We start from the raw sequence: 20,544 nt of genomic DNA, 5'->3' as shown, positions 1-20,544 counted from the left end.
CACCCGTTAGGCCGCGATGGAAGCCTTAATGAACGAAATGGCCGTGCCTGTTAAAACCTACCGGATACCAACATGCTTCGACCCCCCGCGCGCCGCCGCCCCTGCTGCATCCTGCATCCCATGCCACCAGCAAATGAACAACACCTTCCCACCATTACACTCACACGGACGCGGTGCTCACAAGCGAATGCGGTGTGAAAGCTCCCCTCCCCTCGGCACGCTGCCCTTTGCATTATCCAGCCCTCGCAACCCTAAGACGCTTGCGCGGCGGCGCCCCCAACGCTGACGTGCACCCTGGCTTTGAAGCGTAGACCCGCCTTGCCGCCTTGGTCATGCTGCCGCGCCCACAGCCTAACGCCATGGCTAATAATCTCGCAATCTCGTTATTCCTCGGCCTCTTGTCAAGACTTTGTTGCCCCCTCCTCCCCTGCCTGACCTCCCCCGCCACAACACCACGCAACCGTTCCACCCTATCCAACCCTACGCCACACCATTCCCGCCAAACAAGTGTCGTGCGCTTGCATCATCATCAACCTAAGTAGCACACATCGATCGTGACAAGAATGTTGCTACCAAAGGACCTGGATATGAGCATACGAAGATATATTGGCCTTTTCCTTGCCACGTCCATTGCTGCTGGCGTTCTTGGTTGCTTATTGCTTGCGCTGGAAGACCAAACGTAATGCATGACTTATTTGCTATGTCACGGACCTAAGTAACACGGTCATCACCACATGCGCGTGGTGACGCCTCAGTGAAATCGCAGGCGCAGCATGCGGACCCAATAAGGCATGAAACCCCAAGCGGCAACGTTCCTGCGTGCGCCCACCACCCGAGCCTCGCCTAACATTCACAACTTCTAAACAAACATTCAGCTCCCACCCAACCTCTACCTCATAAACCGGCACACGCATGGCGTGCCAAACCCTGGTGTTGCCAGCAAGGCCATTGTCGTACACACGTGCTGTACACCGTGCGAACACGCACGTTGGTAGGCCAGCATGTGTATCGAAGCCATGCGTTGGTGCAGCCTGTCAGCGGCTATGACGCGGTCCGTCCATCAAAACCCCCATCCGTCAAACCCGCAGGTACGTAGGCCCATGACACCCGCACCGCTAGATGCTCAGCCTTACTTTATAAAGTGCACTAGGAAGGGAGGGGCCGACGCAGAGTCACGCGCCACCACCGTTCCGTTCGCGACACTATTCCGAGAAATATGCCCAACCTGCCATACCACGTGCCCAACATGTCGTACCACGTGCCGCTTGGCATTGGCATGGCGGGCTGTGACACGGCACTCGCGGAATCTGTGCGTGTGCGCACATGCTGGGCCTGCCATCATTCACCCGCGCCTGCTCCCGCTGTATGCCCTGCTTTTGCGCTCACCAGAATCTGATGATTGCCTGCCATTTGTTTATTGTGCAATGCTATTGGTTAACAACTGGTTCGTAACACTCGGGTAAACACGGGCCTAAGTGCAGCACCACTTAGGCTGCCGCTGCTTACCTCCACCATGCATGGGTCACCACTCTAGAAGTACACCGCGTTCTCCGCCGTGCTCGCAACCATGGCCGCAAACAGCGCAGTGTCACACGTGGTCGCCTCCAGTCGCGGCACCTCCACCCATCTCAGCGCGCCGCCGCCGCCGCCGGCGGCCCCGCCCGCACCTGCGGCCCCGCTGCCCCCGGCACCTGCTGCTGCCCCCGCCGCCGCACCTGCGGCCGCAGGCCAGCCGTGCTGCTCGCCAGCCTTCGCCTCCGCCTCCGCCTCTGCTGTTTGACGCATGCGCTGCAGCTCGTCCAGGATCTCGTGGAATGTGGGCCTGCAGCATAGTCGCAGAGCGGGCCGAGCGGCTCGACACGGGGTCCGCCGGCTGCCTCTGCGCCGCATGCAGGCACGAGCCACACGCCCGGGTCTCTGTCTTGCGACCCACCAGCCCACCTCCCACCCTCCACCTCGGCCCACCTCTGTCGCGGCTCCGCCTGCCAGCACCTCTCCGCCAGGCGGCGGTAGCTGGGCGGCGTGTGCGGCGGCAGCACTGGGCGCAGGCCGCGCAGCGCCACCGAGTGCGGCAGCAGCGCACGGGGCACTCCGCGGTGCGCCCGCTCTCCACTGAACAGCTCAAACAGCAGGATGCCGAACGCGTACTGCGCGTGCAAAAAAACCAGCACAACCATTACAGAGGCAAGGAAGCTCTATGTATTCGGGTGAAGATGATAACAGGAGCCAAAGGACACGGTCGCTCCATGCACGGCAGTCCTCGGCCCCACGCCGCAGCCACGCGCGCACCGTGTCGCAGTGCTTGGAGATGTGTCCATGCAGCAGCAGCTCCGGCGCCATGTGACTCAGGGTGCCCTGCGCCGTCAGAGCGGAGATGTGCGTCTCCTGCCGCTCGTCGTCCATGTGCGTGGCCAGGCCGAAATCGCCCACCTGCCAAAAGTACACGGTAAAGCAGGACATGGCACGGTCAGTGCAGAGCAGTCTAGGGCGTTGGGTGGGTTGCCAAGCCAAGCGAGCCATGTGCTGGGATTATTGTACGATACTCGTGCAGGCCTCTCACCTTGGCGACTATGCCTGACGTGAGCAGCCGCTCAAAGGTGCTGCTTGTGGGGCCAGGCTGCTGCGCCTGCTGCTGCTGCTGGCCGCCGCTGCCGCCAACGCGTGGCTGAGGGCCAGAGGCAGCTCCAGAACCGGCTGCAGCCCTGTCTGACGTGTCGCTGACCGTGCGGGGCACTGACGCCGGCGCTGCGGCGGCGGCAGGAGTGGGACCCGGTCCCACTGAGCTGCCAGCGGGGGTGCCGGCGCCTCCGCCGCCTCCGCCACCAGGTGGGCTGTGCAGCAGGAGGGCAGGTATGGCAGACGCGGCGCCGCTGCTGCTGCTGCCGCAGGCAGCTAGGGCGCGACTGCCGCCGGAGCCGGACTTGAGCAGCACGTTGCTGGCCTGAGGCATGAGAACACACCACATTCCGTATTCACATTCGTGAGGGACGGCGCACACTGGAGATCAAGTATGCCCGCCGCCACGGCACAGCTGCTGTCCTCACCTTGACTGTGTCCACCAGGTGAAGCGATGACGAGCGAGAACGGTATACCACATGCGTTGGGGCAAAAAACACTGCACCGTAAACGAACTGTGACGCGAGCAGATAGGTCTGAGAAGCGGATGGTCAGCAGCCGCCCAGCAGGCACGCGACCCACTGCGACCGGTCCAACAGCCCCAGGCCCTGCCCTCTGCCCACAGCCCCAACCCAGCAGTCTTCCGCCTCACCGTCCCCGTGCACGATGTTGTGTGAGTGCAGGTGCAGCAGTGCCGACGCCACGTCACACGCCACCGACAGCATCAGGCCTGAGGCGCAAGTAGAGCAGCTCAGACAGTGATGAGGGCGTGTGGAAACGTAGGCAGGATGCAGACAGGTGAGTGCAGCAGCTACTGACATCACTGGCACACAAGTCCTTCATGGGCAAGGGCTGCATTGGCGGCCTACCGTAGCGGTATGCAGGTGCAGGCGGCTTGTCAGGCGATATAGGCGGGACCCTTCCTGCTGAAAGAGACCGCCGAGGCGGCTGCAGCTGCTGCCGCAGTTGCTGCAGGGCTCCTCGCATCCCGCCGCCACCGCCTCCCGCCCCGCCCATCACTTGCAGCATGTGCGCGGCAATGGTGGACCCCGCACTCCGCACCGCTGCCGCGCCCGCCGAAGCCCCCGGCCCCGGGCCGCCCGGGCCTCGGCTGCTGCCCTCGCCCACCCCACCCGCTGACCTCACGGCACCCGCACCCGCCTGATGTCGGTCCGCCGTCGGCACCACTACAGGCTGCACCGCCCTGCGCCCCTCCACTGCTGCTGCGGACCCGCCTGCGCCTGCCCCTCCGGCTCCTACACCCCCTCCGCCGTTGCCACCTGCGCCTCCACCTGCGCCTCCACCTCCGACTCCACCTCCGCCTCCACCTTCGCCGCCGCTTCCACCCGCCTGCTGCTGCTGGCGCTGCAGCTGCATGTTGCGGTGGAACACGCCGCGGTCCAGGGCCTGGCGCAGTGTGCCCAGGTCGCAGTACTCCTATAGGCGGACAGGCGGACGGGGTCGGTGACACAGAGTGGGGGAAACGGAAGACAGGGGGCTGTGTGTTTCGGTAGGTGTACAGCAAGCAGTGTCTGCATGCTTTACGAATGCTTTAGGAGCAACAATGTCAAGCAGCGGGACCGCAGCGCAACGGGGCGCTGCGCACTAAGACTGCGTGACTCACCAGCACCAGCTGCAGCTCATAGCCGTGCGGCTGCGCCTCCACGCCGCCAGCCCCCTCCCCCTCCAGCCCCTCGCCCCCCTCCCCTGTTGCTGCGGCGCCGCCCCCGCCCGCAGCTGACTCCATCAGCGCCGGCGGGTCTCGCAGCAGCAGGTCATCGCGGCGGCGGTGCGGCACACTAGCGCTGGTGGCGGTGCTGTCGTAGAGCGCCCTGAAGCTGTAGCTGTAGGTCTGGACCTGCGCGTGTACCATCCGCGCGGCCAAGCCAGGGTCACGTGCGGAAAGTCAGTGGGCCCAGCTACGCACACGTTGCCTCGTAAGGTCCTGCCAGCAGTCCACCAGCCGAGCATCACGACCAACCCAGGTGCAGCAGGGACATGCGCGGGATCACTACCGTGCACCCCGTTGCGCCCACATGCGGCCCCAGCCCCATCCCCCGCACCAGGTTGGGGTGGCTGAGGCCGCTGCTGACCGCCGCCTCCATGACGGCGACGCGCTGCAGCCGCTCATCCTGGCTCAGGCTGGCCGGCAGCAGCAACACCTTGAGGGCAACCACACTGCCCTGCCAGATGCCTGGGGAGGTAGGTGGAAGAGGAAAGCGTCTAGCTAGGCAGCAGCCTGCATTGCTGATAGGGTGCGCCGCAACCCGCCGTGTACAGATGCGCATGACATAAGAAACACGCGCGCACCCTTGTAGACGCGCGCGAACGAGCCCTGGCCAATGGGCTCCAGAATCTGCGGCGGTATGCGTGGGCGCACGCAAGGGATCCGTGTGTCATGCCGGGAACCAGTGGCTAGCACTGCTGGGTCCCATTTACCAGCCAGGGACCAGGCGGCGTCGCACTCAAGACATCCATTCGTTCCCGTGTCCCCCACCTGCACGCTGACGGTGTGTCGGCTGGCCGCCAGCTGCCGCCGCAGTGCCTCCACACGAGACGGCTCGCCGCCTGGCATGTGGGGGCATGCGTACGTGCATGTAAGCGAGCGTCGCAGGTAAGTCGAGTGTCAAAGGCTTGCGGAACGGTAGCCATGCATTGCGAGAGGCAGCCATGCACATCACGCACCGCCAAACAACATGTCCGCCGTCATCTCTGTGGTGGTGCCGGCCGTAGTAACCGCAGGCAAGGGCCGGGCCGGGGCGCTGCCCCAGCCCCCCCTCCGGGAGGTCATGGACCCGGTGCGGCCGCCCAATGAGCGCAGCGGGCCCCCGCCAGACAGCGCCCGACGGCCGCTGAGCCGCCCGACACCACCGCCAGCGCCGTCGAACTCATCACCGCCCTCCTGATGCTGCTGCGCCACGTCCTCCTCAACCGCTCCCACGGCTCGCTCCGCTGCAAGTAAGGAGCCCGAGCATGGTGAGCCAACGGCGGCAGTCAGTGCGGCACGTGCGTGCGTAAATGCCCACACTCTCGCGGCATACGTCTGCAGCATTATCGTCCATACATGCCTGCATGTGCACACGTGACCTTGGCCCGTAACCTGGCCCGTGCCCAAGCCCAACATCCATTCATCCCGAACCCTATGAACCAGCCCTCAGCATCCGCACCTGAGGGCGTCCCCGCTGTGGTGGCGATAGTGACCACGCCATCGCGGCTGTCGCTGCCGCTGGGCCGGCTGCACCCGCCCCCCACCGCCTGCAGCGCCTTGCTGCTACTGCCGCCGCCGCTTGAGGCGGGGGCGCCGGCGCCGCACGGCTGGTGCGGCGGCCGAGACAAGGCCTGGCTACTGCCCAGCTCCAGAGAGGAGGAGAAGGAGGTGCCCGTGGCGGCGCCGCCCTCACCTCCCGCGGGCGACTCGCGCCGCCGCTGGTAGTGCTGTCGGCGGCGGCGCCGCCGCCGCATCAGCAGCCATGCGGCTAGGCCGGCACTGAGCGCCAGGAGCGTGCCTGCTCGTGTGCAGTGGCAGCGGGCAGCGGTGCAGGTATGCAAGAAGGTGCATGCAGGCCCCACTGGGCCGCCGCGTCAACAGACCTACAGCAGTGCTCTATACCACCGACGCCCTTGTCACCACAGGGCATATCGGTACACGGCACTGCGCACCTCCTAGGCCCAGGCCCAACCCGAGTCCCAGCGCCAAGCCATCGCCGCGCGCCGCCGCCGGGTCTCCTGCCGCCGCGCGGGCTGGCGGCGGGCCTGCCCCGGCGTAGTAGCCATCGCTGTGCGTCGCCAGCGCCTCCGCCACACAGCGCTCAGCGCCGCGCAGGTTGACGCAGTCATCCGGGACAGGCCAGTCGCATACCAAGAACGAGTGCACAAACCTGCATATGATAGGTTGCACACGCGCATGCCGACCTCAATGTGTGTCGTGTTCGGCATCTGCCTGAGCCCAGCTTCACCCGGCGGTACCCGAACCACACCTTTCCCGACACAGCCATTCGACTCACGTCACGGTGTAACCGCCGTTGTTGAGAAAGGTCGAATCCAGAATCTGAGTCGTGTACGACACATCCCGCAGCCGCAGGTACGGCGAGCGGCACTGCACCCGCCCGGCCACGCCCGCCGCGTCAGCCGCCGCCGCAATCTCAGGCGGCGGCGCTACCGAGGTTGCGACCTGCTGCTGAGACGGTGGAGGTGGAGGTGGAGGCTGGCCCTGCGCAACGCTATTGCTATTGCCGTCCGCTGGTACCGCATCGCTGCACCCCATGTTGAACCAGCACACTGGCGGCGACGTCCGCATTTCCACCGACTGCCCGTCCTCGTCCACTGGAATTCCATAGCTGCTGCCACTGCCGCCACCGGTACCAATGCTACGGCCATTGCTACTGCTGTTGCTGCTGCTGCCCCCGGCTGCAGCCGGCAGCTCGTCTCCTCTCGGCAGGCTGCGATAGTTCTCTTCCGCTTTGGGGAGCGACAGGCACGCCACACGATGCTGGATGCAGCTCTCAATCACGACGCGGCCCGCGCCCGGTGCCGGCGACGCGGCCAGAAAGTCCAGGTGGGCGGAGACGCGGCTCTGGGCCCGCCACAGCTCCAGACCTCGCAGCATGAGCACCACCCCCCGCTGTAGCTGGATGCGCGCCGGCAGGAACGCAAAGTCCAGGCGCGTCAGATTGAGCAGTATGAAGGCTGGCGGCGGAGGCTGGCGCGGGTCACCGCCGCTGTTGCTGCTGTTGCTGCTGCTGCCCCCACCGGCGGTGCTACCAGCGCCACTGCCGCCGCCGCTGCTGCTGCCGCCGCCCTGGATGCCCAGCCCCAGGTTTATGCCGACTGGCGAGAAGGGCGCCAGCAGCCCCTCCGCCGCAGCCAGCGCCGCGCCAACAACACTCACGTTGTGGCCCAGCATCACCGGCTGCGAGGGCGCGGTGGCGGGCTGCATGCACAGGTCCTGCGGCAGCACGATGACACGGATGGCGGGGTTCCGCAGCAGCGCGAAGAACTCGGCACAGTCGCGGGCGGTCGCCACGTTCTCCGGCGGGGGCGCGAGGGGCGGCGGCGGTGCAGGTGGCTGGCCCGGCAGGGGCTGCTCCCAGGCGTCGGCAGGGTTCGCAGCTGTTGCCGCTGTTGCGAGCAACGTGGCCGCCGCTGCAGTGGCAGCAGAGCCGGCACCTGCGCTGATGAGGTCGCTGCCGCTCGAAGTAATTGCAGCGCCCCCGACCTGGTTGTCCGACGTGCCGCCGCCGGCATCACCCGCGTGCAGCTCTTGAAGATCTCGCAGCAGCCTGGGTCCGACGCCCACCTCTGCAGCCCCCCGCGAGATGGCGGCAGTGCGCATGCTGCAGCAGCCGCGAGGCGAGCCCGCGAGGACCGGCAGCAGCAGCACGAGCAGTGCTAGACCGCCGCGACTGCATCTGCCTCTTTGCCCGCACCTGCTGGTGGCTCGGCTATTGCAACTGTTGGTGCTGGTGATGGTTTCGCGGCCTTCAGCGGTCAGCCGTGTTGCTGCAGCAGCGGCCCCGCGCGAGGAAGGCGTTTCCGGGCCGGCGTGGCGCATGCCGCAGAAAACGCCTGTGTCGTTGCTGCGAGGCGAGTAATAGTCGCGATCTGTGAATCAGCCAGGAGTTTCCAGTCCGCAGCGCCGCAGCCACTTTCCAGACACGGAACTCAGCGGATTTGCATCGCCGCCCGCCCGCTGGTGGCTGGTCAAAGCCGCAGGGCTGGCTAGCTTAGGGTTGCTTGTGGACGGGGAAAGGCGGCGCGATTGCTGTTCATCCGGCCACTCGGACACCCATGTGCCCATGCACAACATCCTCCTGCTGCCGCGGTGCCCGGCGCGCCCTTCTGCGCGCCGCGCCCTGCTGCACAGTGTTGAGTGTTCGCCCTGTGGTGGCCGCCCCAGGCGGCAGGGGTATGTCAGGTCAGCATGTGGATCGGACGTACAAAGAACGCCAGCAATCGGCGGGTCGCCGAAATACAGCATGGACGACCGCTGCGGCCTCATGCGTGCGTGTACGTCAGTGGCCGCTGTACCTGCGCCACTACCCAGCTGCCGTATCAATGCGCGGTACCCTCGCGCAGCACGCCCCCTAGCGCCCCATGCCCACGCCAGTGGCAGTCCCCACGGTGCCGTGCGGTACCCCGCCCTACCCCGCTCGCTCGCTCGCCCACCCATTCACCCACCCGCTCGGCCCCTCCCCATGGGCTACCTCGACGCAGCGACGAGGTGCTCCAGGAAGGCACCCGCGGGAGGCGTGAGGCTGTGGACTGGACTGATTGACGACTGGAGACATTTTGGCGCGCCGCAGTGTCGCTCGATCTATCCTGCCCTGCCAAAAGCTGCCGAAAAAAACAGTGTATGTAGTTTTCTTGCACGCATTCTAGTGTTTGCTGACCGAATGCGATGTCAAAGCTATATGGTCTCGACAGCTGAAGCTGTCTCCAAAAGTAGGTCTCCGCTTGTTATAGCTTACGGATAGTTATGAGATGCCGCAAGCCTTATGCCGCGAGTGCTTTTGTGAGGACCGTCTCAGTCTAAGCGACTAAGCGGGTGCTGTCATGCTTACACGACCAGCGACCAAGTGGTCATGGCTTTCCAATAATGTGGTTGGCATCCCAAGGCTTGCGCGGTCATGCCGCCTTCCCCGTACAACCATATTTACTTACCCCGCCCAGATGAGGCCGTCTCGGGTCATCTCACCCTCGTCCACTCAACACTTATGCACACTCATGCCCAGCGGTCCTGACCTTATGGCGCCCCCAGTACCACGACTAGCTCCTGTTCAACATCTGCTTCCCCCTCAGTTCACGTCACAGTTTCAAGGTCTTGCCACATCTCGATTTGGTCTCAGAACACGCGCAGGCTGCTGCAGCACTTCACTGTTGCTCCACGAACAGCCCTCCGCCCACCGTTCACAGCTTTGGCACAGTTTTCAGCATCCATCAACCCCCTCTTCTGATAACTCCGCTCCTGCTGCTGCTCCTGGCCATGGGCCATGTGGCATGGCCGATGGGCTCCTGCAACCCATTGCCGCTGGCCCGGTTGCCCCACAGCCCCTCCCCCCGCCCAGTCCCGCCCAGCCCCTCACAGCTAGGTCCTCACAGCAGCGACAGCGACTGGATGGCCGCCCGCTCCTGGTCCAATTTGCGCTGCAGCTTGGGCCCCTCCAGCAGCCCCTCCACCTGCAAAGCAATAGGCGGACGAGCGGGGGTGTGCAGGCTTGGCAGGATCAGCACGGAGGATGTACCGACAGGTCGGACACGGCCAAGTGGAACAGCGGTGGTGGGCACACGGGTGCAGGCACACACGCAGGCAGGCAAAGGTGCGCTGCGTCCGTTGGCACCGGTCACGTCTCTGTGGGAGCTGCAGCCAGGTGCTCCCGACCCCGCGTGTGAGGTGGCAGCGCCACGGTTTCCTCCCAAGTCCCGACCTACCCACCCAGCGCCCCCCCTCCCTTGCCCCGCCGCCCCGGTTCCCACGCGCCCACCTGTCGCGCCGTCTGCAGCACCGCGCCCACGATGATGAGCAGACTGGTGGTGCCCAGGCTGGTGCCCAGGGCCTGGAGGGGTGCGGGTGGGGGCGGAGGGGGCAGGCAGTAGGTGGGGCGTTGCGATCATAATTTGGGATGAGGAGGGCTGAGGGTGGGGTTGCTGAGGGCGGGTGATGGTGAAGACCAGCACACACGGGCCGTGCTTGCACCGCATCATGCACCCGCGCGGCCGCTCCCGCACCTCCGCCTATCAGTCCTCGCCAACACGCCCACACGCAAGCCAGCCCCAACCCCCAACCCTACCCTCAAACCCAAACCCAACCTCCCGCCCCCACCCCACTCTCACCCACCCACCCCCGCACCCCGCGCACCTGCACACACGCCATGTCGTACAGCTGCGCCGCCACCGCCAGCACGCACAGGCAGGCGCCGCCCCAGAACTTGCACTGCAGCAGCTTGGTGCGCAGCTCGCGCTCCGTGGGCTCGCCGGGGATGACGCCGCGAAGGCCCACATTCATCTGAGGTGACGAGGCCGGGTTAGGTGCACGCGTGACAGCAGGGCGCGCTCGGGGTCACCAAACACAGGCACCAAGACGTTCGGCCCCGCACCACCGCACCGGCACACCGTTCTCCATGGGCGGCTAACCCCACCACCCTTGTAGTACACAAGACCCCCCCCCGCCCCACCGTGTTGAAGTACTCTGCCATCTCCTTGGGGTTGACTCCGCCCAGCGGCAGGAACTCCAGCGCAAACACCGTCAGGCCGTAGCTGCGGCGGGGAGGAGGGGAGGACGAGGGGAGGAGGGGTTACGTATATGATAAACGAAGATGTGAAGGCGCAGCCAGGGGAGAGGGGGGGAGATGGAGGGGAGGGGGAGGAAGCGGAGGGGAGGCGGGTTGGGCCCTCGAAACACCTTGGGCATGGGCAACCCAACCCGCCGTATTGTCAGAGCCAGCTAACATGATGGCAAACACCCCGACGGCCCCAAGCAAGCACACTCGCGCACCCCCTCACCCCGCCAGCCCCAGCGGCGTGAGCTGCGCCGCCGCCACCGCCGCCGCTATGGCTGGGTCGCCTGTGGTCATCTCCATCAGTTTGGGCAGGAAGCCAAAGTAGGCAGCGCCCGCCAGCACGATGGACTGTACGGGGTTGGGATGGATTTGGGATGCATGCAATGTGTTGATGGAGTATGGGAGTGGGGAGTGGTTGAATTGGAGTGTTGGAGGAGTGCTGGGGTTGCACAGGAAGACAGGGGCCGGTAGCTACAACCGCTCGGGAGGCGTCGGCCAATACCGCAGCGAGCTATGTGGCGACCGCGCAGACGCAAGTCCTGGAGCCGCGTGGCACCCATCTCCACACCGCCATCTATCTCCTCCTCCACCTGCACATCTACCACCACCACCTCCACCTCCACCTCCACCAGCTCTACCGCCCACCACCCACCATCATGCCTGACGAGTTGAGCTGCAGCGGGAAGTACTCGGAGGAGGGCGACACGCCCGACGCCACCGCGCCGCCGGAGCCAGCACCCACGCCGCCAGCCGCCGAGCCCACCGCGCCGCCGGGGCCGCCAGTGGCGGCGCTGGCGGCGGCGCCGCCGCGGGAGCTGAGGGCGGCGCGCTCCGCGCTCTTGCGCTGCCCCAACAGCCGGGCCTGGGCAATCAGCTCTTGCTGCAGGCGTGGAGCAATTAGCACACACACAGGGGTTCGCACAGGTCCTGATAAAGAAAAGACCTTACCAACGGCCAACACAAACCCACGCCACCTCCATCCTGGCCCACCGTCTGACAGTCCCGGTCATGTGTACACAGCGTCCCACATCCAACACTCCGCCCCGCCCCACCCGCCCCGTCCAGCCCCGCTCCACCCGCCTCGCCCCACCCTGCCCCGCCCCGCGTCTGCTATACTACTGTTCCTTGCTACGTCTTCACTTCTTATCATGAATGTAACCCCCCCGCCGGCTGCCCCGTACCCACCAGGCCTCCCCCGCCCGGGCTCTTGGCGGTGTCGGGCGGCGGCGGCGCACTGGCGGCGTACTGCACCACCGGCAGCCGCAGCTCACTGGTGGCCAGCCACACACAGCCCAGCACCAGAGCTGTCGGGAGGGGTTACATTTATCACGATTAGCTAAGGAAATGGCAGACGGGGGTGCGGTAGAGATGAGGAGGAGGGTAGGGCTTTGGGCATGACGAGTGAGACGAGGGGCTGGGAGGGTAGATGCGAAAGGCAGAAGCAGCGCGCGGCGCCGTATCTCTTTTCCAGCCCCCACCTCTGTCCTCCCTGGTCCTCGCCCCGAGTTCCCAACCATGTTTGGGCTGGAATCTACACCACCACCACCACCCCCGACGCAGCCCCAGGTGCCCTCACGCCCGGTCTCCCACACACACACACACACACATACACACACATGCACAATGCTCCTTGGCTGGCTGGCTCACCCAGGTATCCCCCCAGCACCGCCAGCAGTCGCCCCGGCGCCAGCAGTGCAGTGTCCAGCGCCGCCAACACCGTGTGCAGCGTGTTGGCGTACTCTGGGGGGAGAGGAGGGGCGGGAGGAGGGGCGGGGGGAGGGGCGGTGGCGGTGGTGGGTGGTCAGCATGTGGGTGAGCATTTGCGGCATGACAACTGATGGTGGGAGTGGGGCAGCGTTCCTGTGTGCAGCCTCCCAGCACCCTGCCTCAGCTACCTCGGGCATCACCCGTTCCTCTCGTCACCTTCACTGCCACCACCTGCGCCCTGACTCAGCACCACCAGTGCCCCACCCCCACTTGGGCGTTGGGAACAAACTACCCCACCGCCCCACCCCACCGCCCCACCTCCCAATCCCACCATCCGCCCCCACTCCCAGCCCCACCGGTGATGATGCCGGCGCAGATGACCAGACTGGACCCGTTGCCCAGTCCGAAGGCGGTGATGGTGGAGGCGCACATGTGGATGCAGCAGCTGCCGGCGACCAGCGCCAGCATGGTCAGCGGCACGAACCCGAACAGGCCGCCGGCGCCCGCCAGCGCGCACGGCTCCAGCTCCAGGGCGCGGACCAGAGCCTGCAGGGCGGGTGTGCATAGGGGAGGGTGAAGGCGCGCAAGGGCGGGGGGTGGGGCGAGGAGCGTTGGGTGATGCACATTTACCCTGCCAGCCAGAGAAATGGGAGGTAGAAACAGCTATGCACACAAAGACATATACACGCGGACACACACACACACACACACACACACAAACAGAACATATACACAGCAAATACACGCAGCCACACTCGCGCATACACACACACGCTCACATGGCCCGGCACCACCCACCGCGTACACCGCGAACCCCAGCGCCAGTGTGTGCGAGGCGCTGTTGATGGTGGCCTCGCCGGTGCGGCCCTCCTTGCGCGCGTCCCGCAGCCGGCCCAACCAGCCCATGCCGGGCAGCGTGGACACCTGCAGGCGCGGGGGCGGGGGGCGAGGGGTTGCGTGCTTAGGGAAGCGGAGTGGCGTACCCAGCACAGGAGGGCGGCACAGCGAGTGGAGCACCCTCTCCCCCCCCCTGCCCGCAGCCCCCGCAGCTCACAGCCACCCCCACATCCCCTCCCTGCACGCCCACAGCCCGCAACCCGCCGCCCCCTCCCCCCCACACACACACACTTCAGCCCGCACCGCCGCCACACTTACACAAACCACCACACACACGCACACACACACACACGCACACCTGTCCTACGCGTAATGGTTCTCCTTGCGCGCGCTAACACACGCCCCTAAGCCCTCACCTCCTGCGGAAGCACCAGTGTGATGGCCATGACGATGGAGGCGTTGACGAAGGGGCTGATGCCCAGGTCAAACAGGGAGGCGGGGATGTCCTGCGCCTGCCCGTACAGCGCCTTGATCAGCCGCTCGCCTGCAGGAGGAGAGGGGAAAAGCAGGTGGCGGTGCAGGATGAGTGGGGGCGTGGGGGAGTGGGGGTCGAGGGAATAAGAGAGAGGGGGAGTAAGCGGGTATGGAGGGCAAGGCCGCGAAGACCAACCGAACCGCGGACCTCTCGCCGCCTGCCTCCTCCGTTTCAGTGAAGCTCCCGCGTGGCCGGCACAGCCCCCTCTCCCCCACTGGCCTCCCCCCCGCCCCCCGCGCCCCGCCCTGCGCGTCCAGTCCACTCCTGCACCCACGCACCCGCGGTGGTGGCTGCTGCCGCCGGCACCGCCGCCAGGTCCACTCCCGGCACCGGTATGAAGGAGCCGCAGCGGATCACCACCAACAGACCCAGCGTCAGAGCCGCGCGCTGAATGATCTGGTGGGGTGGTGGGGCGAGGTACAGTGGAGGGGAGATCGGCGGGGACAGGGAGGAGGCATGGGCGGAAGAGAGAAGGCACAGAGAGCAGCCGCGACCGCATACGGCTACATGGGAAGGTGGAGAGGGCGGCTAATCAGATTTGAGTGAGGTAGGAGTGGAGGAAGTCCTCGACTGCTCGTGCCGCATGCGACGGCGGTGCAGCGTGACCCTGGTTCAACCCGGCCCGTTTCGCTGCTGTAAGATACATGCGTAACATCCTCCATTCGGGCACACGCCGGCCTTCTCAGGTCCGCTGGTTGCCCAACGCCACTGTCGCCGCAGCAGCACCCCAGAACGCCTCCTTCGTGCCCCCTGATGAAGCCTCCTCCCATGACGTCGCCTCAGGTCCTCCCTACCGCCAACCACACTTCATCACCTCACCTCCTTGTAATAATACCAGAACCGCTGAAGGGCCCCCAGCCAGCCCGGCCGCAGCGGCGCGGCGCCGGGTTGCCCGGCGCTGCAATGCGGGAGCACACACATGACGAGCGGGTGCAGACAGGGCGATTCAGAGCAACAGTCCAGACCGCTATGCTTATATGACAGGATTGCTGGGGCACGATCCACGCGCAAGCATGCAACGGGCCCTACTTTGCGGCGTAGGCTGCTTGGCAGACCCTTGCTCGTGCTTGCTGCGGGCTGTCGCCGGCGTGTGGGGTTGGCGCTGGGACCACCCCACCACACGGCAGCTCCGCCTGGCCACCTCTCCGCGGGCATGGGCTCCGGCTGCTAAGAAGCTGCTGCTTCGTGTGAAAAGCGCACAACAGATCGCTGCTAAGTGCGCTCTGCCGACGCCGGCCGCCCACGATGCTTGTCATGCATCGCCGAAGCAGGGGTGCTTGACGTAAGGTCGGGCATGTTGGTCTATGTACTGCGTGTGATAATTGCGACGTGGTCATTTGTGTTGCCATCGTTTCGCGTGCGACTGCGGACTTTCTGAGCGTGCTATGGTCGCTATTTCCCACCCCTTTGCGACCAAGCAAGCTTCATTAAGACCCCAGCATCCATAAAAAGACTATTGATGAACGCAGACAAGCGCAAGCAGTAAGTTTGTGACAAGAACTTTCTGCCCATCGGTGCAATCGCGTCTCCGCCTGTTTGCTAGCTAGCCTTGAACTTGATGTTTAATAGACCTTTAACATGAAAAGATAGTACGTGAGAGTGGAGGCTTTTACTTCTAACGAAGCACATCACCCAAACACAGTTTGTGCCCAAACCGTCGCGAAACAAGCTGCGACAGCTTGACGACAGCCTGGGACGTCACCGGCTTGCTTGGTCCGTATGCCATTTCGCGCGTGGAGGCTGACACAGCCCCGCACGTGCGGAACCCCGACTCGTTGCAGTTCGGGCCCAGGCGTCGGTTTCGCGCGTTGTGCAGGCGCGCGAGCTTTCCCCAGCTCTAGCGTTCAGGCTCCATTGATAATAAGAACTTCATTGCCGTGTCTCGGGCGTCGCGCCGGCTTGCCTGCTGAGCGAAAAGGTCTACCAGGCCCAGCCGGCCGCGTGACGCCTCCAACAGCTCACGCAATGGAGCACCGCACCGGCACCGCAGCCAGCGAGGCCGCGCGCTACGTCTCCGCACCTGACGTGCCCACTGACAACGCAGCTGCTGCTTCCGCTTCCGCTTCCGCCGCGGCTGCCACCACACCTCCCGCCTCTGCGGCTACCGCTGCTACGGCCCCCACAGCTGGCGCCGCCTCGGGTTTCGGCGCTCTGGCTCGTGTGTCGCCGGGCGCCCTGGCAGCCGCCTACGCCGACCTGTGCGCAGGCGCCTGGCCGGGGCCGGAGCAGCTGCCGCTGGTGTACCACCCCAATGTGAGTGCGCGGGGGGGAAAGCTGTGGGGCAAGCTGCGGGCCAGGGGCGTTCATGCTGGCTGGGCCGTGCACTGGGTGTTGTACGGTACGGTAGGGTAGTATGAACACGGCACACGGCAAGAACCCGTGTCATTCCCGCATTTCCGGCGTCCTTACCCGCTTGCTCACCCGCTGTGTCCCGCCTCCCCACGCGCCCCTGCTCCCGCCCCTCCGCTCCGGCCCCACACACGCCCACCCACGCCTGCATTTGCCACCTCCTCCTCCTCCCCAGTACAACATATCATTCTTCGGCATTGAGAAGCTGCACCCCTTCGACGCCGGCAAATTCGCTAAGGTGGTTAAGGCCCTGAAGAGGGACGGCGTGGTGCTCGGCGATGCGCAGGTGTGTGCGTACGTTTTGGTGTGGGAGGTAGCAGCCACGGTCAGACCAATGGGCAGCCGACTGGGCAGCCTACGGGAGGGGTTGTAGATGCCAGCCCAATCTAAACAAGTGGAAAGACTTGGTTCCACGGCCTGTTTACTGGGCCGCTTCTTCCACACGCGCGCCGTGATGCTAGCCTCCTCACCTGAGTTAACTTACCTGCTCCCTTGCCTGCTGCACCTTCTGCGGCCCGTCCACCCCTTCCCGCCCCCTTACTCGCGTCCCAGCTGGTGACGCCGCGGGAGGCCACGCCCGAGATGCTGTCTGACGTACACACGGCCGACTACCTGCACCGCATACACAACCACAACTTCACGGTGGTGCAGGTAGGCGGGGCGCTTGGGTGTGGAGGCGGGTGTGGGGCTGGGCAGCGCGGGCGTAGGGCGGCGTGGGGCTGGGAGGTTTTGGGTGGAGTGGCCTTATTACGGCGGCAGGTAGAGGGGCAGCTGGGTTACAGGCGGCGCCTACGACCACCACCCCCTCTACTGCTTTGTCCTCATCTCTTGCACACGACTGCCAGCAGCGACCTTCCCCCTTCCCCCCTATGTCTTGTCCAGCGTTCTTGCTGTCTCTTATATGTATCTGGGATATGGTGAAGACAACCGCCCCCCTCCCTGCATGTGTGCTCAGGTGACGGAGCTGGCGGCACTGGCCATGCTGCCCAACAAGCTGCTGCAGTGGCGCGTGGTGGCGCCCATGAGGTGGGCAGCGGGAGAGTGAGGGCGGCGGGGGGAGGGAGGGCCGGGGAGGGGGAGGGAAAGGGCCGAGGGGGGTGCCCTTCGGCTCTGGGACCGGGAGCAGGGACGGGAAGCAGGCAGGATAGCTGCAACAAGGCCGGCTGAGAGGAGGGCCATGGGAGTCAAGGTGAAGCTCGTTGCGCTTGAAGAATGGATCGCACCCGCACCTTCCGCCGTGACCGTACAGCCCTGCCCCTCACTTGTGCCGACCCTCACGTGTACACACACCACCGACACAGTCCTGTGTGTTTCCGTTCTTTGTGCTCTCTTAACACACACGCACACACACCGACACACCGGCGTTTGTTTCGTTATTCTAACACACACGCGCGCGCGCACGCCGCCTCCCGGCAGGATGCATGTGGGCGGCACCATGCTGGCCCTGGGTCTGGCTCTGGAGCGCGGTTGGGCGGTCAACATTGGCGGCGGCATGCACCACGCCTCCGCCGACAGAGGCATGGGCTGGTGCCCCTTCGACGACATTATGCTGGGCGTGCGGCGGGCGCGGCGGGCGGTGGCTGCGGCGGCCGAGGCGGCGGAGGCGGCGGAGGCGGGAGCAGGGGCAGGGGTGGCGCAGGGAGAGGGTGCTTCGGCGCCGGCGGCGGGGCCGCAGTCGGGCGGTGAAGCAGCTGCGGAGGCTGCGGCTGCGGAGGCTGCGGCTGCAGGTGACGGTGCTGGTGCAGGCGGGCTCAAAGTGTTGGTGATCGACCTGGACGCACACCAGGGCAACGGCGTGGAGCGAGTGAGTGGGCGGTGGACAGGGAGCTGAGGCAAGGATGTAACTGAAACGGCAGTGCGGGTGCGGGCTGGGGAGGGGTGGTTGTCACCGGGGCACCTCTGTCTAGACGTGTGTGCACCACCCGTTAGTTGCTGTTGACACATGCTCCGCCGTCCTACGCGTTGTGTCCTACGCGTTGTGTCCCTCGCCGCAGGACAAGCTGGCCCTGGGTGACGGGCAGCTGTACATCCTGGACATGTACAACGCCGGCGTGTTCCCGCGTGATGACGAGGCCAAGGTGGGCAGCGGCGGGGTTGCGCGGTGATCGCTTGTGATACGGCAGGGATTCCATGGCATTGCATGCATCCCGCGTCCCGACTAACACCCGCCCTTCGCTCCTGCTGCATATGCCAACTCTGCACGCCCGGCCCCTCCACCTGCAATCCCATTGTTGCTGACCCGCTGCTGACCGGTTTGTCGTCCTGCTGTGTTACCTGCTGGTGTGATTCATCCACTCCGCCCTCCATGATGAACGTCTGCCCCCGCACCGCTGCGTGCGCCTCCCCCTGCAGGCCGGCATAGACATCCGTGTGGAGCTTAAGAGCGGCACGGAGGACGACGTCTACCTCAACAGGCTGCGGGCGGCGCTGGAGAGGGCGGCGCTGGTGCTGCCGCGGCCGGACCTGGTGCGTGGGTGTGTGGGTGTGGGTGTGGGGCGTGAGCGGGTGTGGCTGTGTGTGGGTGTATAGGTCAGGTGGGCGGGGCAGTTTACTTCAACTGCAACTAAATCGGTGGGTGGGCCAGCTGGCTCCTGCTGCGGAGGGCAAGAAGTGGCTTGTGATTCAGGACCACTTTCGCTTAAGCTATACAGCAGCAGATTGTGTGTTCCAGCTTGCCCACGGCGACATGTCGTACCTCCACATGGCTCCCACGTGCACCATCTCCACCGCACCCACTCACCGCCACTCCCACACACTCAAACACAAACACGCACAAACACAAACACACGCACCAGGTGGTGTACAACGCCGGCACGGACGTGTTGGCAGGCGACCCGCTGGGGCGGCTGGGCGTCAGCCACGCGGGCGTGGTGGAGCGAGACGAGCTGGTGGGTGCTCGTGCACGTGGTGTATGCGTGCGGTGTACGTGTGTGTGTGACTGCGACATTGTTTGATGCCGTCTGCGCCTTGCAGCATACGGTTTACACGCTGGTGTTAAGGGACGCGGGAGTGCATGGTCCTGTTGGCCGCCAACCCCCGCGCCAGGGATGCCACCACTGTGTGACCATTGCGACCGCCGGCGCTCCCACCTGGGCAGATGCATGCTCCCCCGCATGGACTAGTTTATGAAGTGATGACGACGAATCCCCCCCCCCCCATTTGCGGCTGTTGACAGGTGTGGCGCTGGTGTCGTGACGTGGCACGGGCACCCATTGCCATGCTGCTGAGTGGCGGCTATGCCAAGGACAGCGCCGCAGTCATCACCGCCTCACTCACCAACCTAATCAACAAGTTCGACCTGAAGTCCTGAACCCAGCCGCTGCATCGTCGTGATGCCGTTCGATCACAGGGGCCGAGAGAGTGTATGGTTGGAAAAACCAAATGTACACATGTGTGTATGGATGTGTGTGCGATGGGACAGGCTAAGGGGCAGGTTGGCGTAGTCCCGTAGTGTGCGTAATGTGCATATATGTGTGTGTATGGATGTGTATGGGAAAGCTAGCTGGGTTTGTAACAGCGATGCACATTGGTATTTTGGCCCTGGTATGAAGCTTGCACGCCCGTGCCAAGGCAGGTGGGTGGAAGGTGGGTGAGGTGACCCAGTGGGTGGGCTGGGACATACCATTGTACCACAGACGTGCGAACAGCGTGTGGCAATGTTGGGTGGGTCATTGCCTGGGCAGGATGCATAGTGCATACACACTTGCTGTGGCTTGCATCAGGTGTGAACTGAGCAGTGGCTAAGTAGGCGCCTGTGAGTTTTCCGCGCGCGTGTGGAAGTTAGAAAATGATGGGTGGGCTGGGGACGTACGATTGTATTACAGACGTGCGAAGGGCGCGTTGCAGCGTTGGGTCACTTGGGTGGTCGTTGCCGGGGCAGGATGCGTGTTGCGTACGTGCACAACTGCACGTGTGTTGTTGTGTTGTCCGTGGTAGTCCGCTGTTGCGCCGGGACTTGCATCAGGTGTGAACTGAGCAGTGTCTAATGCCAGCGGTTTACAGGCTGAGGGTGTGTAGAAGCGGTGCAGGTGGCGGGGGCTAGGGTGTGGAGGCGGGTGTGAGGCTGGGCCAGCTGTTTGGCAGGGGAGAAGGTGCTGGTGCAGATGGCCAGGAAGATCAGCAGCCTATGCGCACCACCACCACCTGCCATGATCGCATCCGCACCACTGCCAGCGTTGCCGACACGCTGGCAGTGAGAACGATATTTACCCTGGCTGAAACATT

At 65.0% G+C, this 20,544-nt stretch overlaps 3 protein-coding genes across 3 annotated transcripts; 1 reads left to right on the top strand and 2 right to left on the bottom strand.

Annotated features, from left to right (window-relative positions):
* Nucleotides 1-142: 142 nt before the first annotated feature.
* On the bottom strand, nt 143-9,108 carry CHLRE_03g158300v5 (uncharacterized protein). The gene is made up of 17 exons (XM_043060644.1): nt 8,794-9,108; nt 8,262-8,494; nt 6,621-8,192; nt 6,277-6,494; nt 5,784-6,122; nt 5,302-5,568; nt 5,114-5,184; nt 4,927-4,972; nt 4,680-4,810; nt 4,241-4,474; nt 3,486-4,053; nt 3,269-3,346; nt 3,015-3,049; nt 2,561-2,941; nt 2,290-2,430; nt 1,966-2,147; nt 143-1,822 (listed from the first exon to the last, which is right to left on the bottom strand). Exons 2-17 carry the CDS (start codon nt 8,420-8,422, stop codon nt 1,531-1,533), a joined length of 4,716 nt encoding a protein of 1,571 aa, XP_042925773.1. The 5' UTR covers nt 8,423-8,494; nt 8,794-9,108; the 3' UTR covers nt 143-1,530.
* A 52-nt stretch (nt 9,109-9,160) lies between these two features.
* On the bottom strand, nt 9,161-15,428 carry CHLRE_03g158250v5 (uncharacterized protein). Its single transcript, XM_043060643.1, has 14 exons — nt 15,001-15,428; nt 14,791-14,869; nt 14,250-14,367; nt 13,853-13,980; nt 13,398-13,523; nt 12,956-13,145; nt 12,540-12,632; nt 12,078-12,196; nt 11,545-11,772; nt 11,116-11,240; nt 10,788-10,869; nt 10,472-10,618; nt 10,098-10,169; nt 9,161-9,792 (listed from the first exon to the last, which is right to left on the bottom strand). The coding sequence occupies exons 1-14, from the start codon at nt 15,225-15,227 to the stop codon at nt 9,709-9,711; spliced, it is 1,818 nt and encodes a 605-aa protein (XP_042925772.1). The 5' UTR covers nt 15,228-15,428; the 3' UTR covers nt 9,161-9,708.
* Nucleotides 15,429-15,548: 120 nt separating this feature from the next.
* On the top strand, nt 15,549-20,544 carry CHLRE_03g158200v5 (uncharacterized protein). Its single transcript, XM_043060642.1, has 9 exons — nt 15,549-16,224; nt 16,496-16,606; nt 16,873-16,971; nt 17,276-17,346; nt 17,737-18,124; nt 18,315-18,398; nt 18,673-18,786; nt 19,116-19,208; nt 19,496-20,544. The coding sequence occupies exons 1-9, from the start codon at nt 15,937-15,939 to the stop codon at nt 19,628-19,630; spliced, it is 1,383 nt and encodes a 460-aa protein (XP_042925771.1). The 5' UTR covers nt 15,549-15,936; the 3' UTR covers nt 19,631-20,544.

The sequence above is a fragment of the Chlamydomonas reinhardtii genome, chromosome 3 (assembly GCF_000002595.2).
Source record: "Chlamydomonas reinhardtii strain CC-503 cw92 mt+ chromosome 3, whole genome shotgun sequence".
In the NCBI taxonomy this organism is placed as follows: Eukaryota; Viridiplantae; Chlorophyta; class Chlorophyceae; order Chlamydomonadales; family Chlamydomonadaceae; genus Chlamydomonas; species Chlamydomonas reinhardtii.
This window is presented reverse-complemented; position numbering and strand designations above follow the sequence as displayed.

Bases quoted from the DNA above. Each gene is read 5' to 3' on its own strand.
- CHLRE_03g158300v5 (XM_043060644.1), bottom strand. From the start codon at position 8,422: ATGTTGTGCATGGGCACATGGGTGTCCGAGTGGCCGGATGAACAGCAA. The intron at 6,123-6,276 runs GTGCGCAGTGCC...GCACACGAGCAG, and splicing joins GTTGGGCCTGGGCCTAGGAG to GCACGCTCCTGGCGCTCAGT. The intron at 4,054-4,240 runs GTGAGTCACGCA...GTCCGCCTATAG, and splicing joins ATGAGCTGCAGCTGGTGCTG to GAGTACTGCGACCTGGGCAC.
- CHLRE_03g158250v5 (XM_043060643.1), bottom strand. From the start codon at position 15,227: ATGACAAGCATCGTGGGCGGCCGGCGTCGGCAGAGCGCACTTAGCAGC. The intron at 10,619-10,787 runs GTGGGGCGGGGG...TCGTCACCTCAG, and splicing joins TGGCAGAGTACTTCAACACG to ATGAATGTGGGCCTTCGCGG. The intron at 9,793-10,097 runs GTGGGCGCGTGG...ATTGCTTTGCAG, and splicing joins TGCTGCAGACGGCGCGACAG to GTGGAGGGGCTGCTGGAGGG.
- CHLRE_03g158200v5 (XM_043060642.1), top strand. From the start codon at position 15,937: ATGGAGCACCGCACCGGCACCGCAGCCAGCGAGGCCGCGCGCTACGTC. The intron at 16,607-16,872 runs GTGTGTGCGTAC...CTCGCGTCCCAG, and splicing joins TGGTGCTCGGCGATGCGCAG to CTGGTGACGCCGCGGGAGGC. The intron at 17,347-17,736 runs GTGGGCAGCGGG...GCCTCCCGGCAG, and splicing joins CGCGTGGTGGCGCCCATGAG to GATGCATGTGGGCGGCACCA.